The 19,706-nt window shown below is 43.7% G+C and overlaps 1 protein-coding gene across 3 annotated transcripts in view; it reads left to right on the top strand.

Annotated features, from left to right (window-relative positions):
- The window catches only part of tln1 (talin 1), a 95,121-nt gene that overhangs the window by 54,054 nt on the left and 21,361 nt on the right, over positions 1–19,706 (top strand). For all 3 annotated transcript variants that reach the window (XM_044174870.1, XM_044174871.1, XM_044174869.1), the window contains 16 exons: positions 747–944; positions 1,628–1,767; positions 1,857–1,950; positions 2,334–2,423; positions 3,439–3,561; positions 3,743–3,886; positions 4,018–4,179; positions 8,304–8,444; positions 8,790–8,971; positions 10,799–10,931; positions 11,666–11,767; positions 11,923–12,093; positions 14,980–15,228; positions 16,216–16,335; positions 16,448–16,594; positions 16,952–17,118. In XM_044174870.1, coding sequence (XP_044030805.1) covers positions 747–944; positions 1,628–1,767; positions 1,857–1,950; positions 2,334–2,423; positions 3,439–3,561; positions 3,743–3,886; positions 4,018–4,179; positions 8,304–8,444; positions 8,790–8,971; positions 10,799–10,931; positions 11,666–11,767; positions 11,923–12,093; positions 14,980–15,228; positions 16,216–16,335; positions 16,448–16,594; positions 16,952–17,118 — 2,363 coding nt within the window. The remainder of the gene's footprint in view (positions 1–746; positions 945–1,627; positions 1,768–1,856; positions 1,951–2,333; positions 2,424–3,438; positions 3,562–3,742; positions 3,887–4,017; positions 4,180–8,303; positions 8,445–8,789; positions 8,972–10,798; positions 10,932–11,665; positions 11,768–11,922; positions 12,094–14,979; positions 15,229–16,215; positions 16,336–16,447; positions 16,595–16,951; positions 17,119–19,706) is intronic.

Here is a 19,706-nt window from a genome sequence, read left to right as displayed (position 1 = left end):
AAACAGCCTTTCCATGAATGACAATGACTCATTCTCATCCAAAATGATTAATTGATTTATTTATATAGTGCTAATTCATAACAGAAGTTATCTCATTGCACTTTTCCTACAGAGCAGGTCTAGACCGAACTCTTTATAATATTATTTACAGAGACCCAACAAATCCCACCATGAGCAAGCACTTGGCAACAGTGGCAAGGAAAAACTTCCTTTAAGAGGCAGAAACCTTGGACAGAACCAGACTCAATGGTGGTCGACCATCAGAGAGAGAGAGAGAGAGAGAGAGAGAGAGGTTTTGGGAGAATGGGGGTGGTGGAGAGGGAGGCACAATGCAAATTCCACCTAGAATTTTAAAATAGCAATAATGTAATGGTAGTGGTAATATTAAGAAATTAATAATAATAGGAATGACAGCTATATGAATAATAATGTCAGTATTAGTAACAGAGCCAATAACACGAGCAGGAACATGGGGGCAGCAGGTGGCCCACAACCACAGATCCAGACTCTGCAGCTCCGGAGGCAGAAATACCTGCTGAAAGCGACAGAAGGAGAGAGAGAAACAAGAAAGCACAGAACTACGGGAGAGATGATGCATTCTTAATTCCGAAAACAGCTTCTCAGATGTTGGTCCTATAGAAACCGCCTACATTTTCATTTCAAATTCTAGTTTTCCTCTGCTCCACTAGACTCTGTCTGCCGTGTTGCTACATGCAGCTCTCACTCTTCTCCTCCTCCCTCTGTAGTTCCCGTCCAGTGGAAGGAGCTTCCAGGAGGTTCAATCTCAGCTCAATGAGGTGGCGGCTGGTCTGAACCAGTCAGCCAACGAGGTGGTCCAGGCGTCCAGAGGGACCACCCAGGACCTGGCCAGGGCCACCAGCAAGTTTGGGCAGGACTTCAGCAACTTCCTGGACGCTGGTGTTGACATGGCCGGAACATCCCAAGTCAGTATGATCAGAGAATACTGTCACACACACTAGTGATGCTGGCTGTGGCCAGAGGTGAAACACTGCTTTTCAGCCTGCTGTTTGTTACTCTTTAACTTCACTCACACCTGATCCAGCAGCCTCAAAACAGAATACATCAAAGAAAAACAGTATTAATGACAATATAGGTGATGAGGGTAGGACATCATGATATATTTGCAAAACAATTTCCTATATTGCCATAAACTTGTAGATGACCCCTGAATAAAAGCTCCTTTATGTCACCGTACATTTTCCAAACTCATTTGACCGTATATGTGCTTAAAGTATTGCTCTGGTGATGTTCGATATTTTTCTATTTTTCTCAACAAACAAATCTCAGGTTCCCACTGAAGACATAAATCTTTAAAAATGGCTCACAAATATATAGTTTCACTTTTAAAAGAGGCTCAGTTCTGAGTCCTAAAACAGCTCACTGTAGTTTTTTGCAAACGTTACTCAAACAGGAGGGAATAGTGCGTTTGTTGGGGACTATTTTCTGCGGCGGATGAATCCACATTTCTTGCTCCAGTGAGTATTTGGGGCAGCAGGACGGTGTGTGTGTGTGTGTGTGTGTGTGTGTCTGTGTGTGTGAGTCAGAATAAACTCCAGTGTGTGTGTTCATTAAATTCTCTACATACCTTCCTCCTCCTCTCCTCCAGTCTAAAGAGGACCAGACACAGGTGGTGTCCAACCTGAAGACAATCTCCATGTCATCCAGCAAGCTGCTGCTGGCAGCCAAAGCCCTGTCCACTGACCCCAGCTCCCCCAACCTCAAGAACCAGCTAGCAGCCGCTGCTCGGTAAGGAACATTTCTCACCGACTCTTTGTTTGCCAATCTTTTTTTACTGCCTGTCTGTCTTTTACATCTCTGAGCCTTTATGTCCACAGGGCAGTTACAGACAGTATCAACCAGCTCATCACCATGTGCACTCAGCAGGCTCCGGGTCAGAAGGAGTGTGACAATGCTCTCAGAGAGCTGGAGGTAACAACCATCCATCTTGCCCATTAATCCGTCATTCCTCTACTGCTTCATCTCCTCTTCTCTTTAGTCTGGGTTATGCAGTTCCTGGAATCACCAGTGTAAGTCAGGTGGCAGGCATCTGATTGGGACAACTGAACTTTAATATTCCAGGTCATATCGTAGCTTCTAGAGTGTTAATGGTTTGATGTGAATTGCTTGACATGAGCAATGATTGATCCTGTTGTGAATCAGCTCTTACAGCTCGGGACATGGATACTTGATTGAAGAAAATGATAAAAAGGAGGACTGAGGGACAGTACAGCGGTCATGTGACATTCAGCTGAGATGTGCAGGTACAGTGTGTGTTTTTGTGTGTGTTGTGACTGTGTTGTGTCTGTGTGCAGTCGGTGAGGGGGATGCTGGAGAACCCGACAGAAGCCGTCAATGAGCTGTCGTACTTTGACTGCATCGACAGTGTCATGGAGAACTCTAAGGTAGAACATACATCACTGCTGCTCTTCTTCTGTGCTTGGTTCTCTGCCATCATTTCTTTCTCATCTCATTTTTCTCTCATTTCTTTACTTTTTTGCAAAAGGATGCATTCAGTGTTGTAAAAAACAGTTTACTTTCTCTTACAGTAGGTGCTGCTTCACTGTATTAAAATGAATACCTTTATTTCTAGGATGAGGGCTGTCCCAAGAGACAATAGTGCTGTCCTTCAGTATGGAAAATATTCCAGTGAAATTCCTTTGCTTTATGTTCCTTTATTCCCATCTCTTGGAAAAAACTATGTAATATGGTACAGTACTAATTATTGTGTTTAGTTAGTTGTGTTGAGTTCATCAGCAGTTGTTGATTTTTGTGGTTGAATTGTTGATAAAAAATGAACAGAGTGAAATTGCACACGTCATTTTTTAAACCTGTAACACCATTCTGTCCATTTCTCTTCGTCCTTCCGGTCACTGTGCTGTAACGCAGAACGTGGTTTTTCACTATTTTAACAAGGGTTGGGTATCTCTGGAATTTTTGTGATACTAGTGCTGATACAGTACCCGAGTTTTGTTACTGATACCAAAACCTTCCTTTGAGAAATATTTCCATCTTTTTTGCTGCTTTTTTATTTAACAATAGAAGCCAAAGTTCTCAAATGTTAAATGTTGCCTTAAATACAAGCAGCAGTACAAGAATTAAAGTAAAAACAATTTTTTGATTTATATTAGCATCTGACATTTGATGCAAGCTTCCAGTACTTGACAGTTTTCGAAACCCTGGGCTATGACAATTCAGTCATTACCAACAAAGTATTCAGGTTTGATACCCACCCTACTTTTTAAGTAGGGTTATCTGTTGTAGTCGTGCATTACTATCTCAGTTTTTGCTTTGCTTCTGACTTTTTGTCGATCCCAGTTTGCTCAGTGAACTGTTAATAAGCATAAGAAGCATACAAAGACAATGAGAACATTCTCCAAACTAAACCGTGTCACAGAATCTCTGGTTTATTGTTGACAGGTCCTTGGTGAGTCCATGGCTGGCATTTCCCACAATGCCAAGAACTCCAACCTGCCAGAGTTTGGTGATTCAGTCAGTGCTGGCTCCAAAGCCCTGTGTGGTCTGACTGAAGCAGCTGCACAGGTAAATATCATTACTGAAGGTTACGCTATTATTGCACTGATCTGACACCGCTTACAGATCCCAGAGGCTCACAGACAAATCCAGTGGGCTGGCAAGGTGTGTGTTTTGGTTGTGTTTGTAATACGTGCGCTTGTAATACTTTCACAATGTAAACTGACCAGTGATCTGTTGATGTCCGTAGGCTGCCTATCTGGTGGGAGTATCAGACCCTAACAGCTCAGCAGGTCAGAAGGGCCTGGTGGATCCCGCTCAGTTTGCCCGGGCTAATCAGTCTATTCAGATGGCCTGCCAGAACCTGGTGGACCCAGCCTGCACCCAATCTCAGGTACGTGCTGACCTCACTGCAACATCACACTAATGGCCAGTTTTATCATCAGTTTTCTTCGTCTTGGTTAGTGAGTCGAACGTGGTTGAATACATCCGCGATTCACCCCAGTGCACTGTCTCTCTGCCCAGGTGCTCTCTGCAGCCACCATCGTGGCCAAACACACCTCTGCACTGTGTAACGCCTGCCGTCTGGCCTCCTCCAAAACTCCCAACCCTGTTGCCAAGAGGCAGTTTGTCCAGTCAGCCAAAGAGGTGGCCAACACCACTGCCAACCTGGTCAAGTCCATAAAGGTTTGTAATACAAGTCCTTTCAAATTCATCATCAGTTAAATGAAAAGCAAATAATCCATGTTGAGTGAAAGCAAACAAAATAGTTCATACAGTGTTCAAAGCTGTTCTGAATGACAAGATTTGAAGGTGGGGCGAAAAGCCTGCCGTCATAGAGAGGGGTGAGACATGATGAACTGTACAAATAGGGACAATGGTGCGAACTTTTGGATACTCTCTCCTCTAAAGCATTCATGGTGTTGATCCCAATTGTACACACACAAAGTTACGGAAGTAGTTGTGTCAAGAATGGGGAAAAAAAGAGAGCTTGAGAGAGAAGTTCCAACCCTGCCCACTCTGACACCTCCACACACCTGGCCAATCCCTGAATGTCAGAAAGTTAAAAACAGAGGTCAGATGCAGCTCCCTGTTGGAATGGTGTGGAGGGAGGGGGTTTCAGAGGTTGTTAGACGACTGGACAAGCTCATCTGTTGAAGCATACTGACCCCTTAAAAGTGGAGTATGTGATTCTGGAGAAATCTAATACCATGATACAGAGCGAACAACGACACAGCAAGTAATATAACGTACATTAGCTTGGTTGTGTGTTAGCTTAGCTCGGTTGTGGGTTAGCAAACTGTTGCTACAGTTGCTGCTGCGAAGCTAACAGCCAGAGAGGACGAGACGGTTTCCCAGAGCCAGCACAGCCGCTCCAGACAGCGATGCTCACAACTCTCCTGCTGCTACAGCTAACATCACAACAACAGCACAGCTTGGCAAACTAGAAAGTCAGCTGAATGTCTGTGGGCAAGTCATTTAACGTTACCTGACACACAGATCATGGCTGGAATAGTGCTGTGTGGCTCGGTCCGAGCCTCTCTGTGTGATTCCCATTCACAGAGCCGGGGCTGAGTACAAACACCGGAGGGTTTTTCAGCGCTCACACTGAAAGGACAGCTAGCGGACCGTGAGGAGATATTTGCTGAATTTGACAAAAAGAGGTGTATTGGATTAGAATCACTGACCCACGCTGGTTCTCCATTGTATTAGTTAATCCAGCGCTAGCAGGAAGCCATGTTCCTTACCTAAAAACCAGAGCCCAGGGTTAACACTTCTAGAAGAGTCATAGCAAGTGACTTGAGAACAGATTTTTTCCCTACACTTATTCACTGACCTTGTGATTTTGGGGATAACCTTGAAAAGTCAGTCATAGTTACAAGGAAACATTCAGAGGAGGAAAAGGAGAGGAAAACCCCAGAATACGTCTGTTTCCAGTAGACCAGTGGTTCCCAACCTTTTTTGTCCGATGTACCCCCACAGCCCTGTCAGTTGGGCCTAAGTACCTCTTTATCATATTCCTTTAATAGATGGGATGGCTTTATGATATTGTTCAGTGGTATTTTTTAGTAGTTTTGGGCAAGTTTGCATTCGTACTACTGCTGTTTGGAGTGACAGAAACTGGTTGTTTCAACCATTTACAGTATCTTTACTTTTAGTTTTTAGTTGTCTTTTTTCTAACTAGTCTCTCTGCCTCAGGTTCAGGGATGCTGAGAGAAAGTCTGTTTAATGATGTCATATGTCATATATATCCTCAGGTTGTGGCATGTTGATACATATTGATCAGCAGGATCCTGCCTCCGTCTCCTCTGAGTATTTTTAATGTTGAGCTCTTTGAAATCTGAGATCACAGAGTTGAACTTGTTAAAGTAAACGTTTCTTATTTCAGTGAATGCTGTACACTGTAGGAGGAAGTGCATCTCTGTCTCACCTCACCTGTCTCACCTCACCTGTCCAACAGCAACCACATGTTCTGTCTGTGTCTACCTGTTTGGATGTCCAGTCTGTGGTCACTGAGCCTGTACTTGGTCAGGATCTGTCTCTGCTTTCTGTCTCTGACAGCAGAGAGACATTCTGCCAGTTTGTTGTCTCTTTTTAGGGCCAGATAACTTTCTGATCTGCTTTGGCTTTTAGTTTCTTCTTTCCAATGTTCCAGATAGGTTTCTTTACGTTGTGTTATAGTTTGGTTTCCTCTGATTGGTGTTTGGAAAGCAGTGCTGTTGTGAGACTGGTCAGAGTGTCTGAGGGGGGGCAGTGAGTCTCAGCACCAGCTGACATGGGGGACTCTTTTCTGGGCTCAGCTCTTGGGTTTGGAGGGCTTTGGGATGGAGGGGGTCTCAGGGGCTGAAGGTTAATTATCAGCGGGTCTCTGCCTGATTCTGCTCTACATGCATCTGTTGGTGTTTTTCTGTGTAAAATGTATCTGCAGAGTTCTGCATGTACAGACTCTGCTGGACGTTTGTCCCGGCGGGTAAAGCTCTGGTGACTGAGTGGACCCCATCCTTCACCACCAGACAGCGCAGTGGGCCGGATGACACTATCAGATATTTTAAGCCAAATTTTAATTGGAATTTGGAAATTGTAAAATGTTCTCTTAATTGCATTTAGAGCTCTTTGAGCTTTTTAATTTAGTGCGTTCACTGCCACGTTGAAACTCCCTGATGCTGTTATGGTTATACCCAGGTAGGTATAACTCATACTGTGTTCAATGATATGTTTATTAATGGTAAACTGGTATTTGTTCTCCTGGCATCTGGGGCATTTTTGAAACATCATGACATTAGTTTTCTTTATATTTCCGGCCAGGGCCCAGTTCTGACAGTACTCTTCTACTATGTCCAGCTGTTGCTGCAGTTCTTGTTCAGTAGGAGACAGTAGAACAAGGTCATCAGCGTAAAACAGAGACTTCACCTCTCTATCTAGGAGGGAGAGGCCAGGAGCAGCACACTGATCCAGCTGTACAGCAAGTTCATCACAGACAGACAGACAGTGGGACACACTCCCTAAAACACCTCGGTGTGTTTCTAATACACATTAATGATGAACAAAGTCAGGCCTCTTTCCTACCACAGATACTAGTGCACTACGTATATAAATCCCAGTAACAAAGGAGAAAGTCATAGCCTGATTTTAGGGGGGGCTGCAGCCCCCTCGGCACCCCTACCTACCGCGTCCGTGATCAGGTAGGTGGAAAACTGAGGCATGACTTGTGCAGACTACCATAGTTGGTAAGTTATTGTGACAAAAGCTATAAAGATCACCATCACACAAATTTGTAATCTTACTTTTCCTAAACACAAACATGTGGATATACTGTATATTATCATATAATCACAATTTCTATATTTTCAAATTAGCTGAGTTGCGCAATTTTCCAAGTACATTTGAGTCAGGAAGCTGACAACAATTCCTAACTTTGTTTTTAAGCTGCATAAACAATGAGGAATGTCCACCCCTTGTCCTAATATCGATACTAGAGTACTTTCTTGTTTTGTGAATGAAGCAGTACAAGTTGCAGTCGCTGCGCTATCAGCGACGTCAGCCCTGCAAACTCCGCCCCTAAAGCTCCTGAACCATTGGAAAGTACTACAGGGACTCTTTATCGTACAGGAACTAAATTTAGTTCCTGCTTCCTCTGGTGGAAATACAGGTTCCTGAGTTCCTCAAAAGGTTCTTGGTCCCCTAGCTGGGAAAGTTCCTGCGATGTCAGTGCATTCCTATTTGTGTTTCCATCGCATCTGAAGAACCTAGATAATGAAGACTGACGACGACTGACTCGGATCTGTGTGTGGTCATTGTGTTGTTGTTTTCACTGCTGCGTGACTGTGATGTTTGAATGTCCTAGTCCCACAACACACAACCGTCCCTAGTGCTAAAATTGATACTAGCGGTAACCAGTGCTTGCTTACTGCGTCAAAGAAGCTGTACGCAAGTTAACTAGTTTTCGTTTCAGTGTTGCTTTTTGCTAAATTTATTTGTTCATTTCAATTACCACACAGCAAACCTAGGGCCGGGTAGTATTACAGCCTGAAAAAACTGCATACCTAGCACATAGAGGGGCGTGAACAGGGAGGTAAGCTGGAGCCCATTAGTTCATTTTTATCCTGGGGCCCCTTAGTAAGTTAATTGGTCCATGTCCAGGACTGTCGTACTACACAACACAGCTCTGGGAGGTATGTTGCAGTCTGTTACGAAGTTCTGATCCAAGACTGTAATGGTCTCTGATCAGAGCCACTCTAGCCACTCTAGCCCCAGGGACATATCAATACAATCAGTGTGACCGTGGCTAAAATGCCATGTCCCCTGTGCAGGCTTTGGATGGAGCCTTTAACCAGGAGAACAGAGAGAAGTGTAAGGCTGCCACTGGTCCTCTGATAGAAGCCGTGGACAACCTGACTGCCTTCGCCTCCAACCCAGAGTTCGCCAGCATTCCTGCTCAGATCAGCCCTGAGGTATGTCCCCATCTAAACAAGTATGTTCAATCAGAAATTCATTTGGAAGCATGATCTGACAGTGATGGCTAACTGAAACTGAAACTCACTGAAATGACTGAATAGCACGGGAGCAGTTTGACTGTGTGACTACTATTGTTTTGTGCTGACCTGTTCCGTGCTAATCGAAAGCAGTTGAGTCACTAAGTAAGGGGAAAGCACTATTATGGGTGTGTACCTTGATGCCACCAGTAACATACAGGTAAAATCTTGTGTGATTCCTTCTTCTCTAAACTCAACTTCTGGAAACAGTTTTTCTTACTCTAGCGAGTCATTTTCAGTCTGATGTCCGCTCACCGTCCTCAGGGTCATGCAGCCATGGAGCCCATCGTGGCGGCAGCAAAGACCATGCTGGAGAGCTCGACCGGCCTGATCCAGACTGCCCGCTCTCTGGCTGTCAACCCCAAAGACCCCCCCAAGTGGTCAGTGCTGGCAGGACACTCCAGGACTGTGTCTGACTCCATCAAGAAACTCATCACCAACATGAGGTAAACTCTACTGCTACCACTACTACTGGCTGAGCTGCGTCCCACCTTCTCTGACCGATTCAGGGGTCGTCTCCTACCCCAACGTAGACTTATTGGTGCTTCCACCTTTAGCAGAGCCAGATGCGCATTGAAAGCATCTCTAGTACTCTCTTAACAGGGATCCAGGAAGGTAATCTGAGTTGAGGGTGCTGAGAGAAACTCATTGTATTTCACTTCCTGTTTTGTCTCTTAACTTCTGGTTGCTATTGCGGGCTATAGTAAATCCAAGTAAAAAGTCGCGGCCCTGATCGGATCAGCCTACAATACATTTCTCAAAATTGGGAAGACAGGTCCACATTTTTGAGGAGGCCATATCACCTGACATCACCACATCCACCAAACGTACCTACAGCGTTAACTAGCTTTCAGCTAAGCTAGCTCATCTAGCTTACTGTGTGTTGCAGCAGCTCTTTCTATGGTGAAAATGTTCAAGAGCTCTGATGCTAACTTATTAGTATGATGATGCAGGTTATTAAGTTATTAACATTATTTGCATTCTTCACAAACAATCAGCTGATTTTTGCTTTGTTGGTCTGGAATCGGATTTATTAACATGATAAAACCCACATCTTTTCGCCCAACTGTGTAACATGTAATATAATTAATTAAGCTATAATGAATTCATATCTAATAATGAATAAGAAATAATAATTTATTAATATGATTTTTGAATTAATATCAAAACTGCTCCAATTAGCTTTGCTACGTCAATAGTGGTCGATGTTTGTCAGCCTGCCATAGACCGTACGTTAGATTATAAAACTCAGATGTTTAATAAAATGTCAGGCAGAAGATGATCACAAGCAGCCAATGTCAATCTACACAACTCGACACATCCCCACTTCCAGTGTAGACAGGAAGTTAAAGTCGAAGCACTTCTTGTTGCTGAAACCTATAAGGCCAATATAAGGACATCAAACTATATCATACTTAATAAAAATTCAGTTTAATAATAATGAATCCAGCCCTCCTCTGCCAAACCCTCAAAACCTTGGAGCAGTGTTATCGCCGACTGCTACAGCTGTATTCTAAAAGAGAGAGCGATGAAGTACTCACTAAAAACGGCCCTGCTGTTCAGCTGCAGTATGTGTTATGTGGACTGGACATTCACTCAAGCTCATCAGACAGGATGGGGATAGAATCCAACTGGTGAGAGGACCACGCCCCTGACACAGCGGCCATTTTATGTGCATGCATGATGGGAAAACTCCATCAACAACCATCACATCGCAAAACAAAATAATGCTACACTAATACACATTTTAATATTTCATGGAAAAATACAACCAGAGTAAAAGCTTTATATAGGCTTATACCATCATTACTCTGAAAGGCACAATAACCAGTTTCTTCTGTTTTATTAAAAGAACCTCGTCTTACTATAAACAGCAGATTTTATAAAGCCTGATATTAGACCCTGCTGTAGCACCCCCACCTTCTGTTAGGCTGGGACAAATACAGACACAAATGAAGAAAAGGAGAGAATTATCCTAACCTTTTTTGGGACTGGCTGTCACATTGAAATTCGTGACGGGGTCACTCTATTTGTGTATGTACGTAGACTGCTATGATGATATAGCAACAGCAACATGTGGATGACACGAGTAAGGTCTGACATTTGTTAAACACGACCTGGAAACAATAGTGAATGAAGAGTGGAGAACCCAGAGTTCTACTTACTCCACAGTAAGATTAGTTTCTCTACGTAGCTGGTCGAGTGGGTTCTAGGAGTCTCAAAGTAGTAATCGCTTACCCCCCCCCCCCCCCGTGTCGTGTGTGTTTGTGCAGAGAAAACGCTCCTGGTCAGAGAGAATGTGATGATGCTATTGAGGTGCTGAACGGCTGCATCCGTGAGGTTGATCAGGCCTCTCTGGCTGCCATAAGCCAGCACCTAACACCCCGAGAGGACGTCTCCATGGAGGTAAACACAACACACACACACCACACACACACACACACACACAGCTTTGTGAGGGCCCGGTTACACAGCTCTGTCCAGTAAACTGGTTGAAAGTCAGCCAGCTTGTCATCTTTAATGTTCTGATACCTTTTCTTCTCTCCCTTTGTAAATTTCAGAAATGTCAGCATATTACACACCAGTTAGAACAGACTGCAGTGTCTTATACTTCATACATGTACCTCTATGTAATTTATGTATTTGTAACAACACGATCTAAGTTCAAAGGTGCACCTACTAGCTCTTCTGTACTTTTAACTCCATCTCAGTCTGCTTCGGAGAGGTCTTTGCTCTGATTACAGCTGGACCCGTTCCATTCGCTGAAGAAGACGTGAGATGCAGTTGAAGAAAGTGGAACTTTGAGCTGTATTTCCTATGATAAAATACCCTAAACTCAAGGATCACTTGCTAGCTTTTTCCAGTGCTTTCAATCGTGTCCCATAGCGTGCTTCAGCCAATGGATTGTTTTCAGTGCAGCACCACCACCTACTACAACCTCCATAAATGCTGTAATTATTTCTATCATTGTGTCTGCCGTTGGATGTAATAATCTAAGAAGTGTATTCAGGCAATCAGATGATGAAGGGAAAACTCTGCAGTGGAACTCTGTGATAACTAATAGCCACCATAGAGAATGAAGGTACGTTTGTGCTTGAGTGAAGGTATATTAATTCATCTCATATGTGTATATGCTGCAGACTCTCCATGAGCAGATGGCTGCCTCAGTCCATGAGATCAATAACTTGATTGATCCTGTAGCTGTGGCTGCTCGCTCTGAGGCCTCCCATCTGGGACACAAGGTAAAACACAGGACAACACCTCTACACAGCTGACACAGTGCTATATGAACGTTGACCCGCTGGTGGTCCATCTACACTGACATGCTCCTTTTCTTTCAGGATCTCTGTTCTGAACTTGTCCTCATGTATAATTTGTTCCCCGCACACTTGAACAGGTATCTCAGATGGCCAGCTACTTTGAGCCCCTGATCATGGCAGCCATTGGCACAGCGTCCAAGATCCTCAGCAGCCAACAGCAGATGGCTGTCTTAGACCAGACCAAAACCCTGACAGAGTCAGCCCTGCAGATGCTGTACACTGCCAAGGAGGCTGGAGGAAACCCCAAGGTACTGAAGCCGGCATGGCGTCCTCTAGAGAAGCTGGTAGAGAAACCTGGCCCCCCTGTAATGTGGAGCCTGAGTCCTGGGGGTGGTAACAGGGCACAGGACCAATAATATGGTGCAGTGGAGAATGCAATCTAATAATGATCTAGTGTGCTGTGTTTTTGCTAACCTTAATAGCAGCTTCACTTGCCAGTGAACAGTTTATAATAATAGGGTTGTGTTTTGGGGAAGATAACTGATTATGTTACCTAAATATTACGCTCTAGGCCTGCATTTAAGGCCCACGCTGCTTCAAACCTTTACCAAGCGTAATCCAAAGAATCAAATCAAATGAAACAACAGCCTGTTGAGGTGCTTCTCTCAAGCCCGTCAGTCAGAGAAAAGTCCACTTCAAAATAAACTCAGCTCATCTAACTAATCTAACACAGACATTTGGTAAGAAATTACACTAAAGGTATACTTAGCATAGCTCAATATTAATGATCATACTGATAATTTAGTGGCATCGTGTTTATTGATAACGGTTACATCTGACTAACGACCTGCTGTATAAATGATACTGTTGACAACTCGACACTGTAACTGCTAGAGCTAAATTTAGCTTCAGGCTCGCAGGAAAAGCTGCTTGTAAGCTTCGAAAATGAAATGATACTTAAACGTTGAACTTGGATATTCCTACCATTCACTGTCTGACACTCAGCAACTGCCTAGTTACTGTAGCTGCCAACTAATAGTCACAAAACACAAATTCAAATGAGTAAATGTTTAAAAGCACGGGAAGACTTGTGAAAGGATAGTCAAAACAGTAGTTCGACCGCTATACATATTTAAAGCAAGCCTGTGCCAAAATGGCGGTCCCTATCAAATGACAACACTCAGCAAAAACAAGCGGTAATCAATATATCCAGTCGTACACTCACATCACACCAAGAGAGTGTTCTCTCCTCCTGCCACCAGGTGTAGCTAATGCTGGCGCTCTCTGGGACTACTGTCAATATTATCAATGTGAAAGAGAGAAAGCTACGGTGGCCCTGAGAGCTCAACGCACTGCAAGCAGACGAAACACAAGCAAAGTAAGAAAACATCTTCACTAAGTTGACAACACGTGTAGCATTTAGAAAGGACGCTGCGAATTCAGAAACGACTGTGCTGTCGTCTGGGCTAACGGCAGCCTCTCTGCTGGTTGGGTTTTCTCACTTTGCAGCCTTTTTTCTTTTTTCTTTTGTTGTCAAATTGGTGAAGATGTTTTCTTAAGTGTTTTGTCTATTTGCAGGTGTTCTCTTAAGTTGCAGTGCGCTGAGCTCTCAGGGCCACTGTAGATTTTTCTCGGTGGGCGGATGTACTGTATACAAAGGACTGTATTCAGATTATGTGGCAGAGGCTATGAGACAATTGAATAATACACATTTTTCTGAAGCCGCATCTGCCAAGCCGAAGAGACTGTATCGTAGAAGATGCACAACAACAGTGTGATTATTATTTGTATAAATTTTTTGAAAAAGGATTAACCTGAGACTCCTGTTGTGTATTTCTTGGCTTTGAAATGCTTTGCAAATCCACCAGGCAGACCCATTGTTTTTAAGTCAGTTTGTGGACTTGTAAAGACTCTCCCGTCTTGTGTAACTGATTCCAGAGATGTTATCAGATGTCCCCATGCCAAACGAATCGTTTTTAGTATCATTTGACGGTGAGAGTCTTTACACAAATATCCCCCATGAGGGGGCTTTGAAGCCATGCATCACAGTTTTTGACATAGATTAAATATATTTAAAAACATCAAATCATCAAATGTTTTTATGGGTTTTTGGGAGGAGAAAACACATAATAGTTTTTAAAAGGTTCATGGGTTTTGCTGGTATGAAGGGTGAACTAAAGGCACATAGTGAATACACTAATACTGCTCATTCAGCTCTAGAATTTACTATGGACTGTGATACAGACAAAAAATACACTTTTTGGGTCTATTAATTTCCGTACAATACAGTAATGTTAATGTTAAGGAAACACTGGAACATGCTACAGTGTGATCCAACCTCACAGGAAATTGCAGCTTCACCTCCAAGTTTTTGTTTTAAGAGAGGAAAGAGCATCAGGGATGCAGCTGTGTCATCTGTATGTAGGGCACCTGAAGAAATGGGCTAAAATACCCGTACGAACACAAATGCCAGACATTATAGGGATAAAAAGCATGGTCCTGCTTAGGGTTGCAAAGGTCCGGGAATATTCAAGGTGGAAACTTTCCGTGGGAATTAACAGGAAATACCTGTGACCTGTGACTAACTGATGTGAGTTAACTATTTCATTGTTCTTTGAGTTTAAGATCATTCTAAAGCGAGCCTGATGAAGCTTGTGGCCAACGCGTGAATTTCTGAAGAAGACACGAGCCTCTCAGTGTGCGACAACTTGTTTTTGTGCAGAAGTGTTTGTATTTGGTCCTGCAAAGTCCTCCTCTCTCTGCAGAAGAGTCTTGGCTCCCGCTCTGACCTCTCCTTTGACAAATAAGTTACAAGGACGACGGTCCAACCATGCGTCCTCCAACTGAGGAGCAGCTCAAAAATTGTGTCTTTCCTTGACCTTGAGAAGGTCATACATGCTTTTATATCTTCACATGTAGACTGTTGCCGTTCGCTGTACTCTGGGTTAAGACAAAAAACATCCTCACGCCTTCAGTTAGTACAAAACGCTGATCATATTACTCTGTTCTGGACTCTCTTCACTGGTTACTTCATTAAACTTTAAAGAACTTTTTATCATTTCCACTTCCACCATGTTCCGTGTGTTTTATTTGTTTATTTGACTGTTTGTATATTATTTTATTGGATTGTATTCTGTTTAAATTGCTGGATTTTCTGTAATTGTGGTGCTGAGTATGTGTTTCCCCTTCACCAGGCAGCACACATGCAGGAGGCCCTGGAGGAGTCCGTGCAGATGATGAAAGAAGCAGTAGATGACCTGGGTGCCACTCTGGCTGATGCGGCCAGTGCAGCAGGTGCTGTGGGTGGCATGGTGAACTCCATTACTGATGCCATCAATAAAATGGAAGACACGCCTGCACTTGAACCTGAAGGCACGTTCGTGGACTACCAGACTACTATGGTTAAGACAGCCAAGGCCATAGCTGTCAGCGTGCAGGAGATGGTAAGGCGTTTTGATAATCATCCAATAGGCTTAAGTAGTTCTGGTGACTGAAATAAGGCTAAATGTTAACTAAAGCATGAGCTAGACAGTAAACCATGTTATCGAAATGATCCAAACAGCAAACTGGCCTCTGTTACAGTAGGTGGGTAAAGCAGCTAGATAGTGTAGTGGTTAAGACTGTTGCTTGCTTGCCTGAAGTTCCTGCTTTCCCCTAGTGGCAATCCTAGCCCTGCCCCCTGCACAGGTGGTAGCCTACCAGTAGGTGACCCCTGCTGTGCCTGTCCCCTAACCCCCAGTCAGGCGCCAGCCCTGCCCCTTGTGGGTGCAGCAGACTGACCCGGCCCCCCTGTGACACGCCCTGTAGCCAACTCAAGCTCCAGCCCGGTGAAAGTCCAAGCTCTGCGTCAGGCCCATTTCACCACATCAGGCCACGCCCACGTGACGGCGTCAGGCCACGCCCCTGTTTTCTGGATTCGCTCCCCATTCGCTTCTGTGTGGAACAGGGCGAGACACAGTCGCCTCCGGCCACCGTGACAGGGTCAGGGCCATCAGGTGTCTAAAGGGGGCGAGCTGAACGTTTTCATGTAGAAAACCTGTGAAATGAGGACCAAAACCGTTTAAATGTTATTTTGTTTGTTCATTTAAAGATGAAGGGCAGAAAAGTTTTGATGTCATTTCATAAACCAGCACAATATCAGTGCAATGTCTGGAAAAAAGAAAACTGCAATTTCTCCAAAAGGAATCATTAAAACTGATTACAACAAGAAATATTTTTCTAAAGTCATGAAGTCCATTATATCCTGTAGAGATTTATTGACTGAGGAGTAAATGAGCTTAATGTTACTCAGCTTGAATTATACATCTGCAGTATTTGCTTTTTGTTCTTGTTAGTGTTATCAGTACTTGTTGTTGTTGTGTTTTTTTAAAATCTACCCGGTAATTGCACTCGTTATTACTCAACTAATGTGGTTTCTCATCTCTCTTCAGGTGACAAAGTCCAACACCAACCCCGATGACCTCGGAGGATTGGCCAACCAGCTGACCAATGAGTTTGGAAATCTGGCAAATGAGGCCAAATATGCAGCCATGACTGCAGAGAATGATGAAGTAAGTAAAACCATCTTTCGAGAGTCACTTTTCAGGCCATGCCAGCTCCGCACGTTTCCCTTCCCGTCGTTGTCATGCTGTTAATCAGATTTATCTCTTTGCTTGTTTCCAGATTGGCTCTCACATTAAGAAGCAGGTGGGTGAGCTGGGTTTCAGCTGCACAGGTCTGGTGACCAAAGCTGGAGCTCTGCAGTGCAGCCCCAACGACTCGTTCACCAAGAAAGAGCTGATTGAAAGCGCCCGCAAAGTCTCTGAGAAGGTCAGACCACAAACAATCACTTAACTTGTTTTTTTCAGTCATTTTTGGGGAATTTTCTGCCTTTCTTAAACAGCAGCAGTGAAGAGATGATAGGGAGCGAGGGGTGTAAAACAGGCATGTTGCGGTTCATGGCTGGTAGCTTCACCTGCTACACCACTTTACGCCTAACACCTTGCTCATACTTATAATGAGGCAACTGTCAGAAGATATCACATTTCACCTTTTTCTTCTCAAACTTGGGGTTTGGTCTTGTTTATGACTTTCTTTTAAATGCTTCTATAGCTTTTATCTTTATTTTACTAGATATGCACAGGACGTCCAACTTCCGATCATAACAGATTGGTCTTCTTCTTGCAGGTCTCCCATGTGTTGGCGTCCCTGCAGGCAGGTAACCGTGGCACCCAGGCCTGCATCACAGCAGCCAGCGCCGTGTCTGGAATCATCGCAGACCTCGACACCACCATCATGTTTGCCACTGCTGGTACTCTGAACAGAGAGAACGCAGAGACCTTCGCTGACCACAGGTACTAATCACTACAGAGGCCCTCCCTGTAGGGAAACTCGATCATTGCAAATATGACGTCATAGATAAAGCAAAGAAATATGTATAAATAATGTAAGTAGGATAGTCAATCATTTCAAAATATTAACTAATTAATTACATGATTTCTTGCAATTAATTGTCATTAATAACATTAATTTTTAAATGTGTTTAGTTTGAAAAAACAATATCAACACCAAGGAAGTCCATCAACTCTTTCTCTTTTTTTTATGACTAAAACAAAAAGTACAATACACTACATCACAGGAGCAGTGCCATAACATTATATCACAGCAGTGGTACGAGAGAAAAGACAAAGGGGACTGTCCCAGCCGGAGGGAACCCAGTTAATCCAGCCACACAGTCCTGTGCTCTCACTGCAGTTGTTTCAGTCCAGTCGTGTCCCATACCTTTCTATGACGTGAATTTAAGGATTTATTCATCTATGTGTAAATCACTTTGAATACAAGCATCTGCTAATCCAATGAATGCATGTAAAAGGATCTTTGCACGACTTGGAACACTACACTACCAAATATTACCAGTAGATGGCAATATAAGTGTATGTTAACCAGCCAGTCTTCTTCATTAATGGTCAGCTGCATTCAGACAATGCAGCTCAAAAACACATTTACTTGTGTAGTAGAAGAACCACGACTTACAGGCTAAGTTAAAAGGGAAAAAATCTAGTTTAAATTTGTGCATACAAAATACAGAATAAATGTATATAAATGTATATATATGTATTTCTATGGCTACTTGCTTGCATGTTATAGCATTCCTCTCCCTCTTATTGGGGCTTTCACATCAGGGACCTGGGCCCAGATCAGAGTACACTTGACCCCAAAGTCCAGTTTGTTTGATTATAGTGAACATTGTGTATTGAAAAGGTGTACTCGGGTACGGTTCATGTGAACTCGGGTACGGTTCATGTGTATTCGGGTACGGTTCATGTGTACTCGGGTACGGTTCATGTGTATTCGGGTACGGTTCATGTGTACTCGGGTACGGTTCATGTGTATTCGGGTACGGTTCATGTGTACTCGGGTACGGTTCATGTGTATTCGGGTACGGTTTATGTGTACTCGGGTACGGTCAGGTGTGAAAACAACTGTACCAAAACATGGACGTGGACTGCGTCTTCAGAATGTGCGTCATAACTATTTCTCGTTACAAAAATAATTTCTCTGCTATTTCATTTTAATATTATATATATTAAAAGGTCAAGTCATCATAAATATAATACAATTCAATTAGCCTGTTATCAAATTTAAGAAAATTACCAATGGTCTTCCTAAGCGGCAAACAGGCCTTGAACAAGTCAACATACAGATACTCGATGTTACTTAAAATTAAGTTTGGACTACTGTGCTGCTGTGCAAACGTGTACCTATCCTAAAACTTTGCAAACGCGTTCCTCCATTGGTCACAAGCGTCGATGAAGTGATTTATGACTCAGTCTCTGTGCGGTGATCTTCGGTCGACGCAGGCCACTGACGGATCTCTGCGCTGTGCATGTTGACTGGACTGTGCCACTGGTCCGGGCACAACTGGAATGTTGCCAGCTCTGCGTTACGGTGGTTGGTGGTGGGAGGGGAGGGGGCTGCGCGGGTTGTACTTGTTCACTGTTCAGAGCAAAAAAATCCCCCATTATGCCTCATCATGTACGTTTAAAAATGATGAACATCAAAGACATTCACCCCGCCACTGTAGCCAGTAGAACAGGCAGTGTCGGCTCTCCTCTGAGCTGGCCGTTGCAGAACGCTTGGAGACAGAAAATCCTTGTCTGTGCAGAGAGGGCGGAGGGTGTAGCTGTGTTAGTAACAGGAATTGATTAAAAAGTCATCTGGTGAAGTTTGTAGTTTTTCAAATGCCAATGGATTTTATTTTTATTTTTACCATCACGTTTTTTCCTGCCTTGCATCAGGATCGGGGGGGCATAAAACCCTGACTCCCTGACAGCCAGGAGAGCTATTTTGCTGCTTTTTGTCAAGATGTAGGGAGGTTTTCCCTCATTTGTGTGGTGGAGCATTTCTGCACATGTGATGCTGGCTGTGATGCTTATTTCAGAATACTTGGTGCACAGAGTGAGGGAGCTCTCGCCTTCTCTCTCCCCTGCCCCTTCTGAAGCGGTCTGCGGTTCTGACCAATGTATCGCCTCCAAAACACTAATCAACAAAGCACAAGTTAAAAAGAATTCAATAAACAAAAATACAGCTATACGAAATGCAAGCTTAATCTTTTTTCATTCATTCATTCTATTATTCCCAACTACCAGTATTTCTTTCTTTATTGAGTGAGGATCATAATGAAGAGGTCACATTGGGTCCTTCTATGTCTCCGAGCCCAGTGACATGAAATGGCGACTGAGTTCCGTGGAAGGACTGCCCCCAGGTGACAGAGTTGCAGGAGGAAAGCGCTGCCCTGAGGTCTGCTCTGGGGACTAAACTGCACTGTAATCTCCTCTGGTATCGCCAGACACGTCTCGATTGTGGCCGGTTTTGATGGCGATAGTGTAGGCACGTTAGACCAATTTTGTTACATTTAAATAAAAACCACTGTATATTGTGT

Source organism: Siniperca chuatsi, linkage group LG18, assembly GCF_020085105.1.
Source record: "Siniperca chuatsi isolate FFG_IHB_CAS linkage group LG18, ASM2008510v1, whole genome shotgun sequence".
Lineage (NCBI taxonomy): Eukaryota > Metazoa > Chordata > Actinopteri > Centrarchiformes > Sinipercidae > Siniperca > Siniperca chuatsi.
Note: the sequence above shows the minus strand (reverse complement) of the source record. Positions and strands in the feature narration are given on the sequence as shown.